The 22,157-nt window shown below is 35.0% G+C and overlaps 1 protein-coding gene across 1 annotated transcript; it reads right to left on the reverse strand.

Moving 5' to 3' along the window:
- Positions 1–664: 664 nt before the first annotated feature.
- fgf24 (fibroblast growth factor 24) lies at positions 665–18,599 on the reverse strand. The gene is made up of 6 exons (XM_067383070.1): positions 18,531–18,599; positions 17,473–18,420; positions 17,232–17,268; positions 12,054–12,225; positions 4,423–4,529; positions 665–2,082 (listed from the first exon to the last, which is right to left on the reverse strand). Exons 2-6 carry the CDS (start codon positions 17,502–17,504, stop codon positions 1,804–1,806), a joined length of 627 nt encoding a protein of 208 aa, XP_067239171.1. The 5' UTR covers positions 17,505–18,420; positions 18,531–18,599; the 3' UTR covers positions 665–1,803.
- Positions 18,600–22,157: the final 3,558 nt, after the last annotated feature.

Raw genomic sequence — 22,157 nt, forward strand, 5'->3', positions numbered from 1 at the left:
ATCGCACTTTATAACTCGCAATTGTGAGTTAATGTCTTGCAATTGCGTGTTTAAATCTCGCAATTCTGAGAAAAAAGTCAGAATTGTGAGATGCTAACTCGCAATTGTGAGAAAAAATTACCTTTTATTATTGAGTGGCGGAAACAAGCTTCCATATAAATCTGCTTGATTTTAAGCAATCTGTTGTATAAAGTAATATATATAAATAAATATGATGTGACTTTACTGAAGCACTGAATTGCAGAGCTCATGCAAACATTTTTTTTTTTTTAAAAATGTGTTTTTGTTGTATTCATTTTGTTATTGAGAGGAAAGCGTGCATATTTACATATTCATCTAAATGCCGCTTCGCTGGAACACTCGCTAACAGTATATTGCTGCTCACGTATTTCGAACTTCGTTTTACCCTAAAGCGAAGACGAAAAAGAACCTCAACATGAGTATACTGGGGCCTTAAGTCGCATCTCTAGCACTGTAACATTTGCCGTCATACATCCACATATCCGAACGCCACAAAACAGTCTGATAACATTTGTTCATTTTCCATATATGGTCCTCTTTTTTATTATTATTAACAGAGGTCAAATAAATTCATCAAGTCATATTTACAGAGAAAGGCAATAAATATTTTATAATAGTAATAAAATTATTATTTTTTTTGCATACATTTTTTAATCGTACGTGTGTCATGATTGTTAGTAACGTCTGACAGACGATGAGTATATAGACGTGTGAATACTACAGCTATACCCATATGGAGAGTCGACCTCACCAACAGTGGCCAGAGTCCAGCGTCTGCAGAAGGGATTTCCTCTGTGCACCTGCGTCTCCAACATTCTAGAACTGAGAGCAAGTGTTCTAGAATACAAAGAACATGACTGATTGTCAGGCGGACCGATTTCATTGGCTTAATGACCTGGAAGTAGTCAAAATCCGACACTTAGAAGAGCGTCAGGGACATTAAGAGCAATGCATCATACTTGGTTTTTGCATAATGGATTTTATGCATGTTTTGGTAGCTAAATTTTAGAAAGGACCTCCTCAGCACATATGCAGGATCCAGCTGTAGGCTTAGAGCATTACAGCAATTCCTGAAAACTTATTCCGGCTTCCGTTTGTTGGTTCTCACACACACTATTACCACAGATATCTAGCTAGTCAAAGCATGTCGATCTAAGCTGAATCACAGAATACACAAAAAATATCAAAGCGTTCGGCCTACGAGAAGGCCTGGTGTCCGCTCAGACGAGAACAGCATCCCACAGAGAGGAACGACACGGCTCTTCAAAATATTGCACTCAAAGCTTCACGTTTACCTATGGAGGCCTGCAGAGGTCACATGACCTTGTTATCGCTCTCTCGTTGCGTCTCCATGACAGCCCATTCCAGTGGAAAATATTGGATCCTTGTTCTCGGGGGCAACACAAATGAAAATAAAAAGGTTTCCCAGGCGGTGCGGTTTGCTCTCGTCGCTATTCCAGAGTTTTAACAGGAAACGTGTCAAAGCAGGAGACGCTAGTTCCTTATAGGTCATCCTTAGTTAATCCAGTATAAATAAAATAACAGACACCAATATTACATTTAAAAAAGACCCACATTCAACTGCTGGGAGAAACTCAACGCTTCTGAAATATAAAAATAAAACATCTTTGAACTTTTTTTTTTTAAGCTTCTTGTCTTTTTTCCGTAGCCATTGTTTATTTGTGTCCTCTTCCTTCTCCTGTTTCGGATAAGATTAGGGTGTTTGTAAGGCAAGAAGCACGTAGTGTCCTCGGGGAGCGGTGCGTACTCGTCCTCACCGGCTCAGTTCGTTTTAGGGTTGGGTTTTAAACGCCGTGCCCTTCGTGTCCGTTTCGTTACCGTTGTGAAACGGAACTCCTCCAGAGGGTCCACTTTTCCTTTGGGGTGGCGCTTCATGAAATGCACTTCCTGCTGCGTCTGCGTGGTCTTGGAGCCTTTTTTGGGTCGACCCTTTCGATTGAAACCCAAATACCAGCCTTTGTACTTGGCCGACACCAGCGCTGTGTAGTTATTCTCCAAATATTCCTCCACGAAGACGCACTCCTGGTTATTCCCATTGGGCTGAGGAAAGAGGACAAGACGAAATGTCAAAAAATGGCCCACTTGTTAAAATTACCTCTCAACTGATGGTCTGATTGGTTATTATATATATATATATTTTATATATATATATATATATATATATATATATATATATATATATATTATATTAAAATTCTACATATTGGTGAATCTGCCAACAACTACGGAAGAGGACTAGGGCCAAGCAATAATAAAAAATAAAACCATCTTGAGATTAAAGTCATTAAATTTCAAGAAAAAAGTCAAGATAAAATGTTGAGAATAAACTCTTTAATTTATGAGAAAAAACTCGTTGAATTTCAAGAAAAAAGTCAAGATAAAATGTTGAGAATAAAGTCATTTAATTTCGAGAAAAAAGTTGTTAAATTATGAGAACAAATTTGTCGTTTAACGAATTTGTTCTCGTAATTTATCGTCTTTTTTCTCTTAATTTAACGACTTTTTTCTCATAATTTAATGACTTTATTCTCAACATTTTATATTAACTTTTTTCTCGAAACTTAAAATTTTTCTCATAATTAAACAAATTTGTTCTTGTAATTTAACAACTTTTTTTCTCATAATTTAATGACTTTTTTCTCATAATTTAATGAGTTTATTCTCAACATTTTATCTCAACTTTTTTTTCTCGTAATTTAACGACTTTTTTTCTCATAATTTAATGACTTTATTGTCAACATTTTATCTCGACTTTTTTCTCGAAATTTAACAACATTTTTCTCATAATTTAACGAATTTGTTCTCGTAATTTAATGACTTTTTTCTCGTAATTTAATGACTTTATTCTCAACATTTTATCTCGACTTTTTTTCTCGAAATTTAATGTTTTTTTCTCATAATTTAATGAGTTTATTCTCAACATTTTATTTCGACTTTTTTTATTTTATTTCGACTCGTTTTTTCTCAAAATTTAACAACTTTAATCTCGAGATGTTTTTTTTTTATTATTGCTTGGCCCTAATCCTCTTCCGTAAACCACACACCCAGGTTATATTTCCCCCAAAATAAATAATAATAAAATAAAATAAAATAATAAAATAAAATAACAAGACATAACATAACATAAAATAGCAAAAAATAGCATAAAATGAAATAATAAAATAAAACGACAAAATAACAAGACATAGAATAACATAAAAGAGGATAAAATAAAATAAAGTAAAATTAAATAAATTAAATAAAATAAAATAAACCCCAAAAGCAATCAATAATGATGGGCTCCCATTTTCCCATTTATTAGCCAGCTGCTTACTAAATAATTAAATAATGGACATAAAATATTGATTTAAATTCAAATATATTATGTAAAAAGAAAAAGAGCATAATGTGATTCAAGACACAGTTGCAAGAGAATCTGAAGCAAGAAAAAAATTGACTGCAAAATGTCATAATTATTCTAGAGAGTGATTAATAACCATAAATAACACATCTCAATAACTGCATCTCAATAATCAACTGAGTGAAGAAAAATGTAGAAAACATTCTCTTTTTATGATTTCACAATATACTATGCATCTCAGATTCAGCAAAAGCCTAGAAACTTATAACACCAAAAGGCATTATCAGAAGTGATTTTACGTTAAATATCTGAATGTGGTCTGAAGAACAAGGAAAGCTTCAAAAAATGGCAAAGCTTAAAAAAAAAAAAAAAAAAAAAAAAAAAAAACACTACTGATCACCGATCAAACAAAAAGTTTGATTAAAAACTGATCACACATCCACTACAAAACTGTTATATGACAGGACACATACTCATACAAAGCATGTTTTTTAAAGAATGACCAGCCTCTCTCTCAAACAAGACACAGTAATTGTGCCCTTCAACTTAGGACCAGTTCAAAACAAGCCAGTGAAGCATGTAATATGTCCTATTCATGGCAAATGTAGGGGGTGTTGGTCTTTCCACTTAGATTTGTTTGTGGTATGGCAGTTACAAGAACTTGGAAACAATTTTAAGTTTAAACAGCCAGCCTCGATATTTCATTTTTGTTTAAATAGATGTTATGAAAATTTGTGTTGACTGAATCCATTATATAACCATCAGGAGTTGGTTGCAGACAGTAGCAGTGCTTTTGAAAACATATCAAAAAGTGGTCCCAGCTACAAGCTCATACATCAAATTAACATGCTAAAGTAGTAATTATATTCATGCAATAATACATCAGCTCCTGCATAAATCATATGCAAACGCACAGAAACTGAAAACACTTTCTATTTACATTCACGTCACAGTTAATGTGGCCCAAACCTGATTTTTTCTGAACAGCAAATCACATTGAATCTGATTATAATCTGAGTAAACCAGTCCAGTAAACATACCTTTCCAATAATCTTGCCATTCTTGTTCATGCAGATGTAGTATCCACTTTCTTTCCCTTTTATTCGAATGTGACTCCCGAATGTCTCTGTTTCCACGACGAGTAGAGCTGCAAGTAAAAATAAAACACAGTTAACTATGTAATTATATAATTATATAATTTATTTAATATATTTTACATTCATATATTACATATTTCAAGAACACACCTGGGTCAAATAAAATAAAATAAAATAATTAATTAATTAATAACATAGAATAAAAATAATAATAATAATATTTTTTATATTTTAAGACATAATTGTCATGACATTTAAGCACATTTCCCACAAATTCTCTTGGTCATAATACCAAAACATATTTTTTAAAGTATTTATATTATTTAAATATTATTTAAAGTATTTAAACATTGTTTTCTTAAAAAAAAAAAAAAAAAAAAAAATAGTGTATAAAGTCATTTTTGTTTATTTATTTATTGCCTATTGTAACAATTTAAACAGTCATAATGGTCAATAGTCATATATACAAAATACAATTTCTTGGTTTCTTTCTTTTGATTCTGCAGTGAAATATGACCTGGACCTTTCTTTTCTTTTCCTTTTTACGAGATTCACCCAGGATAGCTATGATATTTTATTTTATAGCTGTACAAGCTGTACAACTACTTTAAAAAACATTACTCACTCATATAGGATATATACTATATATAGACATTCAATGCATTTTTGCATAGTATTTATACTTTTATACAAAAGTACATTTGGCATTTGAACTATTAAAAAAAACAAAGCTGTGAGAAAAACGTAATGTTTCATCATAGACTGTAGCTCCCTCACAAACACCAAACTCTCTCTCTCTCTCTCTCTCTCTGTAAGCACCTTTGTTAAGGGTCCCCTCTCTCGGGGGGAAGCAATCTGCCAAACTCCTTGGAGCAGTTCAGATCCCCAGGGATTGGGTTTCCACTTGCCTTTAGTTCGTGCTCACTCAATCAAAAAGTTAGGATGATCCATTTGTTTAACACACTGGGCTATTCAAAGGTGCTCAAAGCAGAGAGGCTTAGAGAGCAACACCAAAACTGTCCCCTTCCAAAACAGCCCGGGGCAACATGAGAGGAACGACTAATCCAGGCAGGGCACTTGAGATCAAATGAGGGTGGGAAAGATCCCTCTCCTCAGTGCAGAGCCCTTCACAAGAACATGACGCTTTAAAAGATATGCCTGAAAAACTGTGCGATTATTCCTGTGTTTAAATGAGCACTGTATCTAAAAATGTAATGCTCCATCTGTGCATCTCAGTATAGCTTATTAATATTAAAGCACAGATGTCAACAGGACACACCGACCTTCACTAATGTGAAAGTCAAACAGGGGCGAAACCGAAGACATTTTTGAGATGTTTCTGGGAAGGCGAGCGTTTGCTGATAAATGAGCCATACGAGTGTACGATCTGATCCAGCACTGTGTGCCTCGATGTTCAAATACATTTTCATTTTCCAGGAAACTGGCTGTTAAAGTCAACGTGAAACGCCGTTCGCCAGCCATTTTACTTCCGTAACATGACGTAAACCAAGTGAAAGTGAATAGTCAGTGGGGATGTCACTCAATCCTATCCTGCATTCTTATCTCACTGAATATCACTCTTCACAAATAGGTTGCAAGCAGCAAATTATGTTGACTTTAAACATTTTAACTTAAACATACACATCTGTTCAAAAGTTTTTAATTGTATTTGAATTTTGAACTTAATTGTAACATTATAAATACATTTACTGTCACTTTTCAGCAAATTAATGCGCCCTTGCTGAAAAGCACTATTAATTTCTTTTTACAAAAATCTTACTGATACCAAACTTTTGAATGGTAATGTTAGTGTGTATACATCTGAAAATCTTAACTCACTTTGACTCTTAAATCACAGCTCAGAATTAAACGTGCTCTGCTCTCCTTTAGTTTTTGAATGTTAACTTTGCATAATAACTTTGACAGGACAGCAGAAACACAAAGGCAAAGCTGAGAAGGAAGCACAGTGTGCAAGCACATGTGTGTGTGTTCAGGTAATCCCTGCATTATAATGACAAAACGTCCCCACAAAGATGGCAATATCCTAATCCTAAAATCCTTGTCCTTGTGGAGACATTTTTTTTGGTCCCCATGAGGAAAACAGCTTATAAATCACACTAAGTGATGTTTTTTGAAAGTGTAAAAATGCAGAAAGTTTTCTGTGATGGAGAGGTTTAGTATAAAAAATCATTATGTCTATGGAAAGCACCCATAAAAAACGAAAACCCAACATGCGTGCGTGTGTGTGAGTGTCATGGAGTTCACAGGTGTGGGGGTTTACCTGCCTCTGCATCCTCTCATGCTAACACGGGTAGAACAACTCAGCCAAAGCTGCACTGCTGAAACTAACACATTTAAGCAGTAAACAACAGCTAGAACTGCTGTAAACACTTGGAGCTGTTAGGACCAGTTGAACAATAACTAACATTGCTACAAATATGTCCTGAATAAAGAGCACTACCAGCATTGCCATACTTACTAGATCCTATTTTAACATCAAAACAAAACACCTTTACAACGCAACTACATGCTGCATTCTCAACATTGCCACAAGGGACACTATAGCAGGCACATGTATAAAAATGTCTGCTTCTATGGTACCTCGTTTAATTTAGTTCAACTTCTGTCATGGCCAGTTTAAAGAAAAATCACAAAAAATCACTCACAAGAATTCAGTGTGTCAAATGTTACCTTCAAATGTTTGTGCCATTTGAAGGTAACACTTGACACACTGAATTCTTGTGAGTTGTTGTAAGACGTAATGCAATCGGAACACAACCCTAACCATCAAAACACATATATGAACACAAACCAGTGTTAATTATCCAAATCAATCAAATTCTAAATGAATGAAAATATGATGTCTGTGATCATTTACTCACCATTTACTCATGTTGTTCAAAAAATTGATTTATGAATCAGGCATCATTATTTATCTCATTTACGTGCAAAGGAGAATTAAGGTTGATATCAAGATTTTAAGTGAATAATTACATTAAAGGGGTCCTTGATTATGATTTCACTTCTTTTTTTTTTAACTTTAGTTAGTGTGTACACAGCAAAATCTCCAGAGTTAAATCAACTCTGCTCAGAGTACATATGGTCCCTCTCTAAATAGCGTTAAAATAACACTAAAGCAGAGTTAAAGTTAATGAGATAATTAAACAATTAATTAAGTGATGATTGTGCATTAATGATGAACACCTGCTGTTAACAAGCAAAATCACTGAAGAAAAGAGAAACACAAAAGAGAACTACAACTGACTTCAGTCACAGCCTTAATAATTGCTTAATTATCTCATTAACTCTGCTTCAGTGTTGCTTTAACATTATTTAGAGAGGGATCATATGTACTCTGATCAGAGCTGATTTAACTCTGGGGATTTTAGTGTGTAATGTTGCTGTTTGATCATAAACAACATCTGCAAAGTTACGACGCTCAAAGTTCAATGCAAAGGGAGATTTTCTTTTACAGAAAACACTTTTTAAGGACTACAACAAATGGCTGGAAGGGACTACAATGAGCTTCTTCCCGGGTCGGTGACATCACAAACCCCAAAAACGCCGGACTGCTTCACAATCGAGGGTCAATTCAACACTGGATTTGCACAAAAGATTAACATGACGGCACATACTAGTCGATGAGTTGAATCAACTCCACAGCAACTACATCAATTTATCCACTAACCTTTCAGAAATGTCCAGTTTCATTCTAAAAGTTGTAACTTCTTCCTGAGCCTCTCCATCAGTGTCGACTCCGGTTTGAACAATGTAAGGTTACTGACAATCCTTACTTTGGCTGCGTGAGATTCTCCAGCTTTGTTGTTGTTGAGCAACCAGAGCGCAAGCTGTTAAAGCTCCGCCCTCTTCTGGAAAGGGGGCCGGGAGCAGCAGCTCATTTGCATTTAAAGGGACACATACAAAAAAACACACCCAAATAAGGGCAAATTTGACAAGCTATAATAAATGATCTGTGGGGTATTTTGAGCTGAATCTTTACAGACATATTCTGGGGACAACAGAGACTTATATTACATCTTGTGAAAAAGGGCAAAATAGGTCCCCTTTAAATTTATAAATAAAGAAAGTCATACATTTCGACCAACTTGTAGGTAAGTAAATGATGACAGAATTTTCATTTTTAGGTGAGCTATGCCATCAAAATGTAATATTCTTGATCCTCCTTTCTAAATAATAATAATAAAAAAATAAATAAAATGTTGAGAATAAACTACGAGAAAAAAAATCTTTAAATTTTGAGAAAAAAGTCTAGATAAAATGTTGAGAATAAACTCGTTAAATTACAAGAAAAAACTTGTTAAATTTTGAGAAAAAAGTTGTTAAATTACGAGAACAAATTCGTTAAATTATGAGAAAAATGTCGTTAAATTTCGAGAAAAAAGTCGAGATAAAATATTGAGAATAAACTCATTAAATTATGAGAATAAAGTCATTAAATTACGAGAAAAAAGTCGTTAAATTATGAGAACAAATTCGTAATTTAACGAATTTGTTCTTGTAATTTAACAACTTTTTCCTCATAATTTAATGACTTTATTCTCAACATTTTATCTCGACTTTTTTCTTGAAATTTAACGAGTTTTTTCCAGAAATTTTAACAACTTTAATCTCGAGATGGTTTTATTTTTGTATTATTGCTTGGCCCTAATCCTCTTCCGTAAATTTAGGCTGGACGTAGCTGGTTTAACAAAATGCTACAAACATGAACAAATAAAACTTCAGGTCACATTAAACCATTTATCCTCACTCGGTTTAGAACAGATTTAAGAATAAAACTTCCTTTCACTAAGAAACAAACAGAAATGGGGTACTAGAAATCCAAAGGATTATACAACTACATGAGAAACAGTATTATGCAGGTACAGGAATCCAGGACTGAAAGTTTATGGAGTGGTGTCTGTTGTGGAATCTTTATGCTGACTGACACAAACGAGCACAAGACTGGAATATAAACATGCTTGTATCAGTCGGCAAAGTTAAGTGCAGCATTCAGTGTGTTTATCTTCACACAGAGTTTCTGTTCTCACACTCGTACCGCTGGGGCACGCTGCCCATCAGTTCTGTGGTTTTTGTTTTGTTTATACTTTGATACATTTTGATTAATAACAGTTCAGGTTGGATGTTAAAGAGAAGAAGTTCATCTTAGATATGATATTAGCAGGCCCAGACGGAATTCGCTGCCGATCTGCATGGGGAATGCATTTACAATATGTATTTAAACATGGTACAATTTGTTAAATGGAGCTGAGAATACTAAACACTTTGTGTTTGTAGAAAGCATTATAAGAATTAGCTAAAATATTAAATTTTTAAACTAAAAAGCAAGAGGCGGATGTAATAATTCTGAAGCTATGCATGATTTTCAGAAAACGGACTCGCTCAGCACGCTCACAGCCAGAGATCGCAACAAATAATGACATTTATAGGAAGACTCGAAAACATGCAACAAAGAATATATGATTCATATATGATTCAATATTAATTCTTTCATCATTTACTCACCCTCATGTCATTCCAAACTTGTATGTCTTTATTCTATCATGTTGAATTTCTGATGAATATCCTGCTACTCTTTTCTATATCTTGAATGAAATCTAACATTATCTCGAGTTCAACTCACATGCACAACAACATTCCGATATGAAATTGGAAATATTTTGATTAGTATTGAGTCAAGTGATTCAATAATACATCAATATATCAGTAATACATTCAACAGTTTAATATCCTGATTCCCCAAATGTTTTAACTTAAAGGTGCCATCGAACGTTTTTTCACAAGATGTAATATAAGTCTAAGGTGTCCCCTGAATGTGTCTGTGAAGTTTCAGCTCAAAATACCCTATAGATTTTTTTTCAATTAATTTTTTTAACTGCCTATTTTGGGGCATCATTAAATATGAGCCGATTCAGGCTGCGGCCCCTTTAAATGCTCACGCTCCCCGCCCACGGAGCTCGCGCTTGCCTTTAACAGCATAAACAAAGTTCACACAGCTAATATAACCCTCCAAATGGATCTTTACAAAGTGTTCATCATGCAACATGTCTAATCGCGTAAGTATGGTATTTATTTGGATGTTTACATTTGATTCTGAATGATTTTAAGGCTGTGCTCCTTGGCTAAAGCTAACATTACACACTGTTGGAGAGATTTATGAAGAATGAAGCTGTGTTTATGAATTATACAGACTGCAAGTGTTTAAAAATGAAAATAACGACAGTCTTGTCTCCGTGAATACAGTAAGAAATGATGGTAACTTTAACCACATTTAACAGTACATTAGCAACATGCTAACGAAACATTTATAAAACCAATTCACAAATATCACTAAAAATATCATGTTATCATGTCAGTTATTATCGCTCCATCTGCCATTTTTCACTATTGTTCTTGCTTGCTTACCTAGTCTGATGATTCAGCTGTGCACAGATCCAGACGTTAATACTGCCTGCCCTTGTCTAATGGCTTGAACATAGGCTGGCATATGCAAATATTGGGGGCGTACATATTAATGATCCTGACTGTTACGTAACAGTCGGTGTTATGCTGAGATTCATCTGTTCTTCGGAGGTCTTTTAAACAAATGAGATTTATATAAGAAGGAGGAAACAATGGAGTTTGAGACTCAATGTATGTCATTTCCATGTACTGAACTCTTGTTATTCAACTATGCCAAGATAAATTCAATTTTTAATTCTAGGGCAGCTTTAAAATTTGTTGTTGCATCATGTAAACACAGTCAATGATGCAGGTTCATTGTACTTTCAGTGAATAATGGCTTATTGTGCATATGTTGTATCAACTACTATTATGATACTACTTTTATTAAATTTCTGCATCTTTTTTAAGTTCCTCAGTCATTGTAATTTCATGGAAAAAATAAACACCTGCAGTCAAATTAACAAAATAAACAAAAATAAAATAAAAATGTACAGTTACTGTTTTTGGTTATGCAAACATTAAGGGAAAAATCAATTTCATCATTTTGCTACCATTATGGGAATGTTACTAATGTTCTTTGAGCGTTTTAAAACAGATGAACATTAGATGAGTGTCCAACTAAAACGTTTCAGAAAAAAAAAAACTTCCATTAAAAAGATGTTTTTGTGCTAACATTTTGAGAACATTACTCTGAACAAACGTTCTATTAATGAATGTTTGCTCATAACTTTGAGAGAACCTTGTCATAATGTTAGATGTAAGTTTTGAGAACATTCAGCGTTAGTTAAGAAAGTCAAACCAGTTTGGAAGGACATAAGGCTGAATAAAAGATGACAGAATTTTTTCGCTGAACTGTCCCTTTTAATTTACATTTATGCATTTGGCAGACGCTTTTATCCAAAACGACTTACATTGCATTATACTATACATTTGAATTTGAGTATGTGCAATCCCTCGGATTGAACCATGACCTTGGCATTGCTAGTGCCATGCTCTAACCACTGAGCTACAGGAAAGTTTTAATCATTCTGCCTAATAGAAACCGAGTCAAATAATAATAACGATTCTTTTGAATGGTTTATTCATCTGAGAGCACAGGAACACTCCCGTACCGTACTTGCCCCCATCGTCTCCGTTGGCGTTGATCTTCTTGCCCAGGATCTGCACATGTTTCCCAGTGGTTCGGCTGTAGAGCTGATATATCCGAACCTGCTTCCGACTCACGTCGTCTCGGGTGTGGTTCTCGATGTAGATCCGGAAGTCGGCAGAACTCTGGTGACATTCCTGGAATCAGCAACAACAAAAACTGTTGATCTATTTCTTGATTCAGTTTGACCTTATAATGCTTGTACAATCAGTGTTGGGGAAAGTTACTTTTAAAAGTAATGCATTACAATATTGCGTTACTCCCTAAAAAAGTAACTAATTGCATTAGTTACTTTTTATGGAAATTAATGCGTTATATTACTTTTGCGTGACTTTCTCATCTGGGCTGTATGTTTTTATAACAACAAAAAAGTTCTATTTTTGGCAAATGTAAAGGCCACTAAAAGTGAAATGAATAAGCCTCAGGCTGAAGGAAATGCAAATTCATGGTTGTCCAGTAGAGGGCGCAGCTCAAACAAACCTTTCATCTGTGCTGCCATTCAAGATACATAAAAACAGGATGCAGGAGAAGTAGTAAATGAGTAAATGTATGCTCACATTTAAGCTAGAACTAGTCTAGAACAACCATCATGTTCACACAGCGCACACAACGCCTCTGTACTTACTCCTGATTTCTCTCAACATGGGGACAGGAGAGCTGTCAGTCAATAAATGGGAAAACAAAGTAACTTGCGTTAATTATTTGAAAAAGTAACTCAGATATTCTGTTGTAAATTCAAAAGTAATGCATTACTTGAAAAAAGTAATCTGATTACATAACTCACGTTATGTTACATAACCCCAACACTGCGTACAACTGCATGTATTTTAAAGTCAACGTTAAACCGCATTTAACAACCGATTTTACTTTCATCATGTGATGAAAGTCAATATGACACAACTGCCAAAAGTAACCCATTAATGCATGAGTAATTAAATCACAAAGGAAAAAAGTTTTTTTTTTATACTTCAAAACAATATAATATTAATACAATATAATATGCCCCCAAAAAGGCAAAATTTTAAGAGAGTTAAATATAAGGTTGAATATCTTGATAGACACCAAGGCTGAATTTCTTGATCAAAATTAGAATACTTCTATCATGTGAAACAATAGAGGGTGCAATTTTAATAAATTGTGAATTTATATTTGTAATCGCTTTTGAACGCACACTCGCTTTTCGCTTTCAAATTCGCTCATGTTCAGGGGCACCGCAAATGCCCCCCATTGACTGCTGCCCTTGATTATGAAGACACTCTAGCAAAACATGCTGCAATAAGATCACAATAAGACCAGAAATGTGTATTAAGCAAGTAAATATGGTCAAATATCATGTTGACTTGGTAAACACATTCAATGAAAGTTCAGGTCACAGCGATTCTTGTTTTGGTGCCCGTCTCTCTCTCTCTCTCTCTCGCTCTAAATAAAACATCTGAATACTCGGAGCCTGGAGCTACATCGAGAAGTGAAGTTTTCAATTTCCACTAGCAAGTCTCCAGCAATTATCCACCTGAAAGATCTAACTCTGTCATCAAACAAATATCTGCCTAAGGTAAGAATCACACTCATAAATCACACATACACACCTGTAAGTATGGGAAGTACATATACACAACTTTTGCACTGGTACATACACATACACACACTGAAGCACTAACATAATAAAATACAATGCAGCTTGCCATGGCCTCTCCTGTCGCTCACATTCACACTCACCCGAGGCTTTATACAAAAATCACCAATCCACTTCTTATCCAAAAGCCTCTATCTTTCCTCCTCCTCCTCCTCTGTCATTCTTCCATATGTGAGGAAAACATATACCTCTAAAAACCCTGGAATCTCCGTCCCAGCCAAGACTACTCTCTCGGGCTGAAGCGAGGGGTAATTATCCTGTAATGAGCTTTTATGTGGCTTCTCTCAGGTGGTTAATTACACTCACATTACATGCTTCCACTCCATGTTATTTTAACCTCAGCTAATTAATGACATTTAGAGAGCACAAGGGGAAACGCAGCTCACGGTACAGAAAAAGGATCTTTTCAACAGAGTTGAGAAAGAAACTTCCATAGAGATTCACGCTGAATGCAGGACTGCTAAGAAGCACGTCAACATGACACAACCGCCAAAATTAACCCATTAATGCATGAATTATTAAATTGCAAAGCAAAAAAAAAAAAAAAAATCTTTTAACAAAAGGGGATGGGACATTTTTTTTCTGCTCACAAAAGCTGCTGATTTATTTGATTAAAAATACAGTAAAATATCATGAAATATATTTACAATTTTTGTTTTTTTTTTGTACAATAATATATTTTAAAACGTAATTTATTCCTGTGATCAAATCTGAATTTTCAGCATCATTACTCCAGTCTTCGGTGTCACATGATCCTTCAGAAATCATTCTGCTATGCTGATTTGCTGCTCAAGAAATATATCAATGTTGAAAACAGTTGTGCTGCTTAATATTTTTGTGAAAACCGTCACACATTTTTTTTTTTCAGGAATCTGAATTAAATGAATAAAAAGTTCAAAAGAACAGGATTTATTTGAAATACAAATCTTCTTTTGTAACATTACTGTCACTTTTGATCAATGTAAAGCACCTTTGTTGAATAATAGTATTTGATTCTTTAAAAAAAATACTTTTCTGACCCCAAACTGAATGTAAGTAAGTTGAATGTACGCTAAAAACACACTGACATATAAAGAGGACAGTCCTGTAAAGGTCAAAGGTGATCATTCATGGTGGTTTGGATATAAAATCACATCATGAATGGTTAAAAATAACTTTTAAAGATCTGACCACTGCAGTTGACACATTCATTAAAGGGTTAAACAAACCAAAAGGCATTTCACTACATAGTATAGTGCTATTATGGCTTTAAAAAAAAAAAAATCACATATTAGTTCAAGTTGGTCATCCTAAAGTCGTCCTAAATCTTTTAAAATTCAGTCATTGTTACATTATTTTCCAAGATTAATCCATGTATCGCCGTCAAACAGCAGCAATCTACACTTTAAAAAAAAATAAACTTTTAACATCAATACAACCTTTCCATTCCACAAAAGCTTCTTTATAGTGGAAAAGATTTTTTTTTAGATTCTTCACACTAAGAAACAATCTTTCTTTAAAAAACTTTTCACTGAAAGGTTCTTTGGGGAACCCTAAATGCTTCTTCTATGGCTTCGCGGCAAAAACCTTGTCATTACACACAGAATCAAGGTTATTTTTTGCTTACAACAACACATACATACGCAACTCACGCGCACACACAGCCTCTCCTCGGAAGGATTTACTCTGAAATCTGGCCATCTAGTCAAACACAGAGATGTGTTTTGTAGACAGTTGCGTATGGAGGGGAGTGGGAAGGCAGAGGGCATGCCTATGCAGAGAGCCAGCCACGGCCAAATGTTTTTATCATGCCGCCCGATTCCCTTCAAAGCAAACCAAGGCAAACTGATCTCACTGTGACTTCAAAAGCCTGGCCCCGTCCCTACTAAGAAGTCGAGCCACTCTTGCATGTCAGATAGGCCCTATCTGCAGACACCACTCTCTGAGCAGGATGCATCTCAGGAAACAACGCTTCAGCGCACCGCCACTTAAACTGTGCTTATCGCGCCGTCTTTCACTGCATCTCCTTAATAACAACTTTGTTTGTTTTCTCAGGGAGAACCTTTAACAACAGCGAAGGTTAGCAGTAGAAGCAGGTGATACCCTGTGTATCATACGACTGTCATCACTGACTCTGAAAGCAGGCTGTGCCACACTAAAGCCTTGTTTGTGCCAACTGAACAAAAGGGAACGCATGGAATTATGTAACCAACGTGGGTCTCGTTTTCTTCAAACCAGTGGCTTTTGTTCCTGGTTGGAGGGGTGATCGCCCCCTTTTATTACGACATTCTGATGCAAGTTTTATAATCACAGTGCCTTGACCCATTTGCCAGGAGAAAAAAAAAAACTATTTATTAAGCCGTTCCCGCCTTGTGAGGAATGTACATCTGTCAGTAAAGACGGATTTGAGGAACTGCACATATCTAATTACTTATTTGTTGGGTGCATTAGTCATCTTCCTGAAAAAGAGCCTTAATAGCTATTGCTACAGCAGTAGAAATCTACAGTATATGTAAATGTATATATTTAAAATATTTAATTTAATGTGGTTCAGATAATATAATATTTTGCATTTCTGTTCATTAAACTAATCACTTTCATTGTATTAACTCAAATTTTTAATTTCAGTTAACTCAAAGGCAACCAGGTAACTTACTTGTTTAAGTTAAACCATATATATATATATATATATATATATATATATATATATATATATATATATATATATATATATATATATATATATACACACACACATACAAGTGACCAAGCAAAATATTTCCTTTTGAAAGCTATATCTATATATATATATATATATCTATATCTATATCTATATATATATATATATATATATATATATATATATATATATATACATAAATAAATACATTTGTACTGCTGTAGCAAGTGTATGTTAATCTATTTTATCTATATTTGTGAGGTTTTTGGTTATCTAATCTTATACTTTCATTTCATATGTAATAAATTTCAGTTTCATTTCATTGACAGTCCAAAATGTTCATACATTTGGAAATAAACATTCCAGACACATAAACATTTATTTCTCTTCTCTGGAAGGTCACTGAGTTTAAATAAAGAAATAAATGCACAAATTGCTTATTTTGTATTCAGCGTTAAATCAGTCAAAACATGAGTTTATAGCTATTCTGGGGGGAAACAATTATGCTTTGGACAAATACAAGACTCGTTAAAATGAATTACTGGATTCATGTTCTCCCAGGTCTATATAAAACACAAAGAAGCACAAAAGGACCCCCCCCCCCCCCCCCCCTGATTTAAGAGAAAGAGAAATCCAATTCCTCTGACAAGACCACCAACAAATCCAAAGGCAGTTTTTGTTTTTATTTTATTTTATTTTACAGCCTCTGGGGTGTAGATTTCCCATGCCTCTGTTTCCAAAAACCTTAAGACAACAAATTAAACAAGCTTTGTGTTTGCGCACCGGCGGCACATCCTCATAATCCCTGCCTTAATCCAGATTCATGATGACAGTGAAACAGCCAGACTTACCTGCAACTGGAAGTAGAGGACCAGAAAATGTAAACACCTGGAAAGAGAAAGAGAGAGAATGAGAGTGTGTGTGAGAGAGTGAGAGAGAGACAGAAGGGAAGTAAGGAGGGGTGAATCACAAGCAATTACACCAGATAAAAAAATGTAGCCGTACATCTTAAACCTGGCTTTGAGCGACTTCTATTGGCAAGAATGCACGAACTCAAAGTGAATCAAAGAGATTATTAAGAATATTCCTTACACGTAGATGAACCTTGACGGCAGGACAGACATCTTGGTCAAATACACCTGTTTCCAGCGTTTGCCGCTCCAGTAAGTGGCGCGCGGAACCCCGCCAGTGTCTCACACACAAAATCCCGGAGGAGAGGTGCAATCCCAGGGAAAAGAGAGATGAAGGAAGTGTAAATGCGCCGCTGGAAGCAGCATGAGGCTGTTTCTTGTTTGAAAAAGATCTGAATAAACGCAAATCAATGTCTTCCCTGTGGTGCCTCCGTTGCTCCGCGGTCCGCGCGCGCTGCGCTCTCTCGCCAAAGCGCGCAAAGATTGAATTGGAAAAGACTGTAGCGGGGTGTCTCCTCCTCGGTGAACAATCCGCGACCTTTAGTGCTTATTCTTGATCCAGTATGCGATATAAAAGGATAAATTCCGTTCGTACCTGCCGAGGACACCGGAAAGTGCACACCTTACGTGGATCATTCCAAGCTTCCCGTGTTCATTGTTTGCAGAGGGAAAACTTCCCCAACAAGTCCAAGCTGTCAGGATAGATGAGTTAGGGTTATAAGTATCTTCTTTAGCTGTTGCTTCACTGTTATCCAAGTAGTTTGTACATAAAAGGCTCACAGACCCGTGGAAATCCTGGAAGAGCGCTGGGTGATGGTACGGGACTGTCTGTCTGTGTGCCGAAGAGGGCTGGAGCGCACTGAGGGGTTTTGGGTTGGTGGTGGGTGGAAACCTGTCAGTGGTTTTGCACCTGATAGGGTGATCTGAGAGAGTCCATCGGTGCGCGGAATGCGCTTTCCCTCTGTCTGAGCACAGTTTTCTTTGCTCTTCTCCTAGTTCCTTGAGCTCTTTCGTCGTTTCACGGTCAATCTGTGAGAATTCCTTGCGAATTTCACATATGAACTCGTAAACAGGTGCATTTCATTTGAGCAAAACCAGACACTCGGTGTCGAGATAACCAAATTCTCATCTGATGGGGTAGCAGCAGAAAGAGAAAGAGGCGTTACATTCACTTTTTCGAAACTAAAATGCATAATAATGGTCACATTTTATATTTGATGTCTTTAACTAAGTACTTACATCAGAAATAAGTGCAATGTACTTATTGCATCGATGTTGAATTGCAAAACACTTTTGCTGCTATTTAGGTGGGATATGGTTAAGGTTAGGGACAGTTTGGTGGTATGGGTAGGTTTAAGGTTTAAGGATAGGTTAAAAGGGAATAGAAGGGTCAACAGTGTAATTACAGCTGTTATTACATAAACTGATTACAGATGTAATTACATGCAATTATAATAATATAAGTACAATGTAAAAACACGTATGTACATAATAAGTGCATTGTATCAAATTATTAATTTAAATGTTGGTACATAGTAATTAAAGACACTTAATAAATTGGACCAAGTTCTTAGAAATGTAATATTTATGTCCATGATGGTTTCATATATTTTTGAAAAAAATATATTTTTACTTAGAGAAAGTTGTGTAAACATCAAGTACTAAAATAATTTGCTTGCACTTACCTGTACACCAACCAATCTAATATTCCCAAAAGGTAAACTCGTTTTTTATTGTAATGAATATTCATGAATAGGTTTTTTTTTAGGGTTTACCTGAACAAATGTGTGGCATTTTTTAATAACTTAATGGCATTGTCTCTCTGTTTAATGATTTTCATATCACATGACAACAAAATAGCTTGCTCATTTAAGAAAAAAAAAAAAAAAATCACTGACACACATAATCCCTAAGATGCACTAGATAACGGCACGTCAACATCAAAATGTAACTATTTAAAAAAACAAGAAAAAAACTTTCCAAAGTGCGCTTTGAATATCCATCCACTGATTACCCTCATTTCAGCTCGTTTGTTAACTTCCCAAAGCTGAAAGTGGTTTTATTGGTGGAGTTTGTTGATTCCTCTCAGACAGTATTGAAATGCAAGTGCTTGTCGAACTCGAATTTTCAATATTGTGCTATAAGTCATCCGGCATTGAAATGCACCAGAGGTGTGAATGTGTTTACAAGGTCTTCTGAACATGCCCCCTGCCAGCTGCAGGTTTATTCCCTCAACAGCCCTTTTCTCAACTGTGAACAGAGAAAAAAGAAACATTTACTCATTTACATTACTGCTCTTACATGTTTTACCAGCAGTGTAGTCTATCATTTGCACAGAATTAACTTACAAAGAACAGGTTAAATTTCATTTAAAAGGTTAAAAACTAACAAGGCATGTGGGTTAAACATCATCATCATCGCAATTGACATTTTGGTTCAGATTAGTTATATATTATGAATCTGATTAATTCATTTTAAAGTCTGACTTATAGAACAGCACATGCCAAGAGAAGGTAGAAAAATCACACACGTCATAAAAAAATGCATACATCCATCATAAAAATAATCCATACGACTGCATATTTAAAACTTTATTAACTATATAGTCATATACACTTAGGATGGCTTGAGGGTGAGTAAATCATGTGATAATTTTCATTTTTGGGTGAACTATCCCTTTAAACTGACACTACTGCCCTGTTACTGTTAGCATGTGCTTTCTTTTTTTTCTTCTTCCATGCATTCTTTTTTATTATTTGCATGCAAGCTGCTTTTATAAAATAAAAATGCATAAAATAATATCTAATAATAATAATAATAATAAAAAATGCTAACCTATAAATCAGGCAGGTCGATGTCGACTGAAGTGAATTTCCTTTGAAGTGAATCACCTGGACCATGCGGTAAGCTCACAATTATCCATTTGGGAACAACCAAAACAAAAGCGGTTTCAATGAAGAAACGAACACAAAGATTAGTCCGTCATCATCCAAAAAAGATCAAGGGAGGCTCTGGCAATATGACAACCTACAGAACATTTCCTGCAACAAGGCCGAGATTGGGACGCACAGTTCTAACGAAGAGGAAGTTACACTCTGGTGTTCTCCTGAATTCGGAAGTGGCTGGATCTTTCTGAATATTCAAAGCTTTGGATAGCGCATCTGTCTTGCAGGGTATTCATTATTCACGTGGCAGATTCCAAGTGCAACTTATACTAGCAGTGAGGTCCAAATTCATTTATCTGGTATGAAGCATAGACTTAGTTGTGTTTAAATTGTCTTTGTTATTTATTAGAATTGCACTACTTGGAAGAATAAAGACAAAACGAATGAGCGATCGATTCCAACAGTTATTCCTGGGAGAGCTGGAGAGGTCTACACCACACATTTAACTTGTGAAAAACTGCTAAAACATTAAAGTGGGTCACACTTTGTATGTGCAGTGGTTAAGTGGACTGAGGAGTGATTTAACTAAACAACAAAGGATCATTAGTCAAAGCGGCTTAATGACAGGATAGAATGCATTAAAAAAAGATAAATATGTCAGATCAAGGCATTCTGAACAAAACCCGAAGCCTAAAAAAATAATAAAAACAGTGTGTCCTCAGTGCATCGGTGCAATGAAAGTTAGCAACACTGTGCAACTTCTGCATCCCCTGAAGCTTAATAAAGCAGGCAAAAAAAAGGTCACGCACAGTTGTTCAAAGGCTTTAGAGGACCTTTTAAAGCTTGACAGAGTAACTTCACAGTTCTGGAAGTAAAGCCCAGTGTACCACATTAGTGTCAGAACACCTCCACAACACACCCAGCTTCCTCCCTGCTTCCGCTTTCATCTCTGACACAAATATATAGATGGAGGGAGTCACAGCATCTGTGTCCTATTGAATTTGAAGGTGACGGAGAGACCTAATTGGCTGATTGATATCTGATGGGCTTTTTGAGTCCAGTGTGTGAAGAGAAAGAACTCCGTTAAAGGTTTATCTGTAAACAATGTAAAGCATAAAAATTGTTTATCACATTGATATTGTCAATACATATCCAACATTGCTTTTATTTTTTAACCCTCTGGTATTGTTCATTTGGGGGTCACACTGTGTTGTTCATGGTCAAAAGTGACCAAACACATGAAATGTTTTTTTCAGTAAAATCAATGTAATATATTTTTGTTCAATAATATTTTTTCTTTTGCATTTTGAGAGAATTTCATGGTACTAATTAATATTTATGCAATAATTATGATACATTTTTTTTTACTTTTCAATTAAAGCTGTATTTTTTAAAATAGAGATGATGCCTTTAAAATCTAATTTTTGAAGGCAGATTAGTGCCACCTGGTGGGAGTAAAAAAAAAAAGAAAAACAACTGTAATGCCATGGTTTAACCACTAGATACCTATATAGCTCTATATAAAAAATTATAGTTGTTTTTAGACATACATTTTTATTAAGTTGTGGATTTGGATATATATTTAGGCAGTCTTCAAAGACAACATTTTGTCAAGGTTTAGATTTTTTTTTTAAAACAATTATTTAATTTGAAGTGTCAGTTTTTGCATTAATGTTTATTAGTCAAACTTGAACACAGAGAAAGACATATTGTTACACACAACATCAAAATTCAACAAAAATGTAACAAAAATGAAATTTGAGTCTTAAAGCTCAATTTTGCCAAATTGTTACAGCCACACCAGTTCATTTGTGTGTGTTTGATAGCGCGTTGTGTGTTTCTTTCTGCATTGTTGTAAACACACAAAAATTGTCTGTATTTTCATATTTTTCCCATTCCTTTCCTATGGCGGTAATTTTTGACTGCTAACAACACAAGTGTGACTATATATATATTTTTTTTTTTACAATCGTTTGGCTTT

This window comes from Chanodichthys erythropterus, chromosome 1 (genome assembly GCF_024489055.1).
Source record: "Chanodichthys erythropterus isolate Z2021 chromosome 1, ASM2448905v1, whole genome shotgun sequence".
NCBI lineage: Eukaryota > Metazoa > Chordata > Actinopteri > Cypriniformes > Xenocyprididae > Chanodichthys > Chanodichthys erythropterus.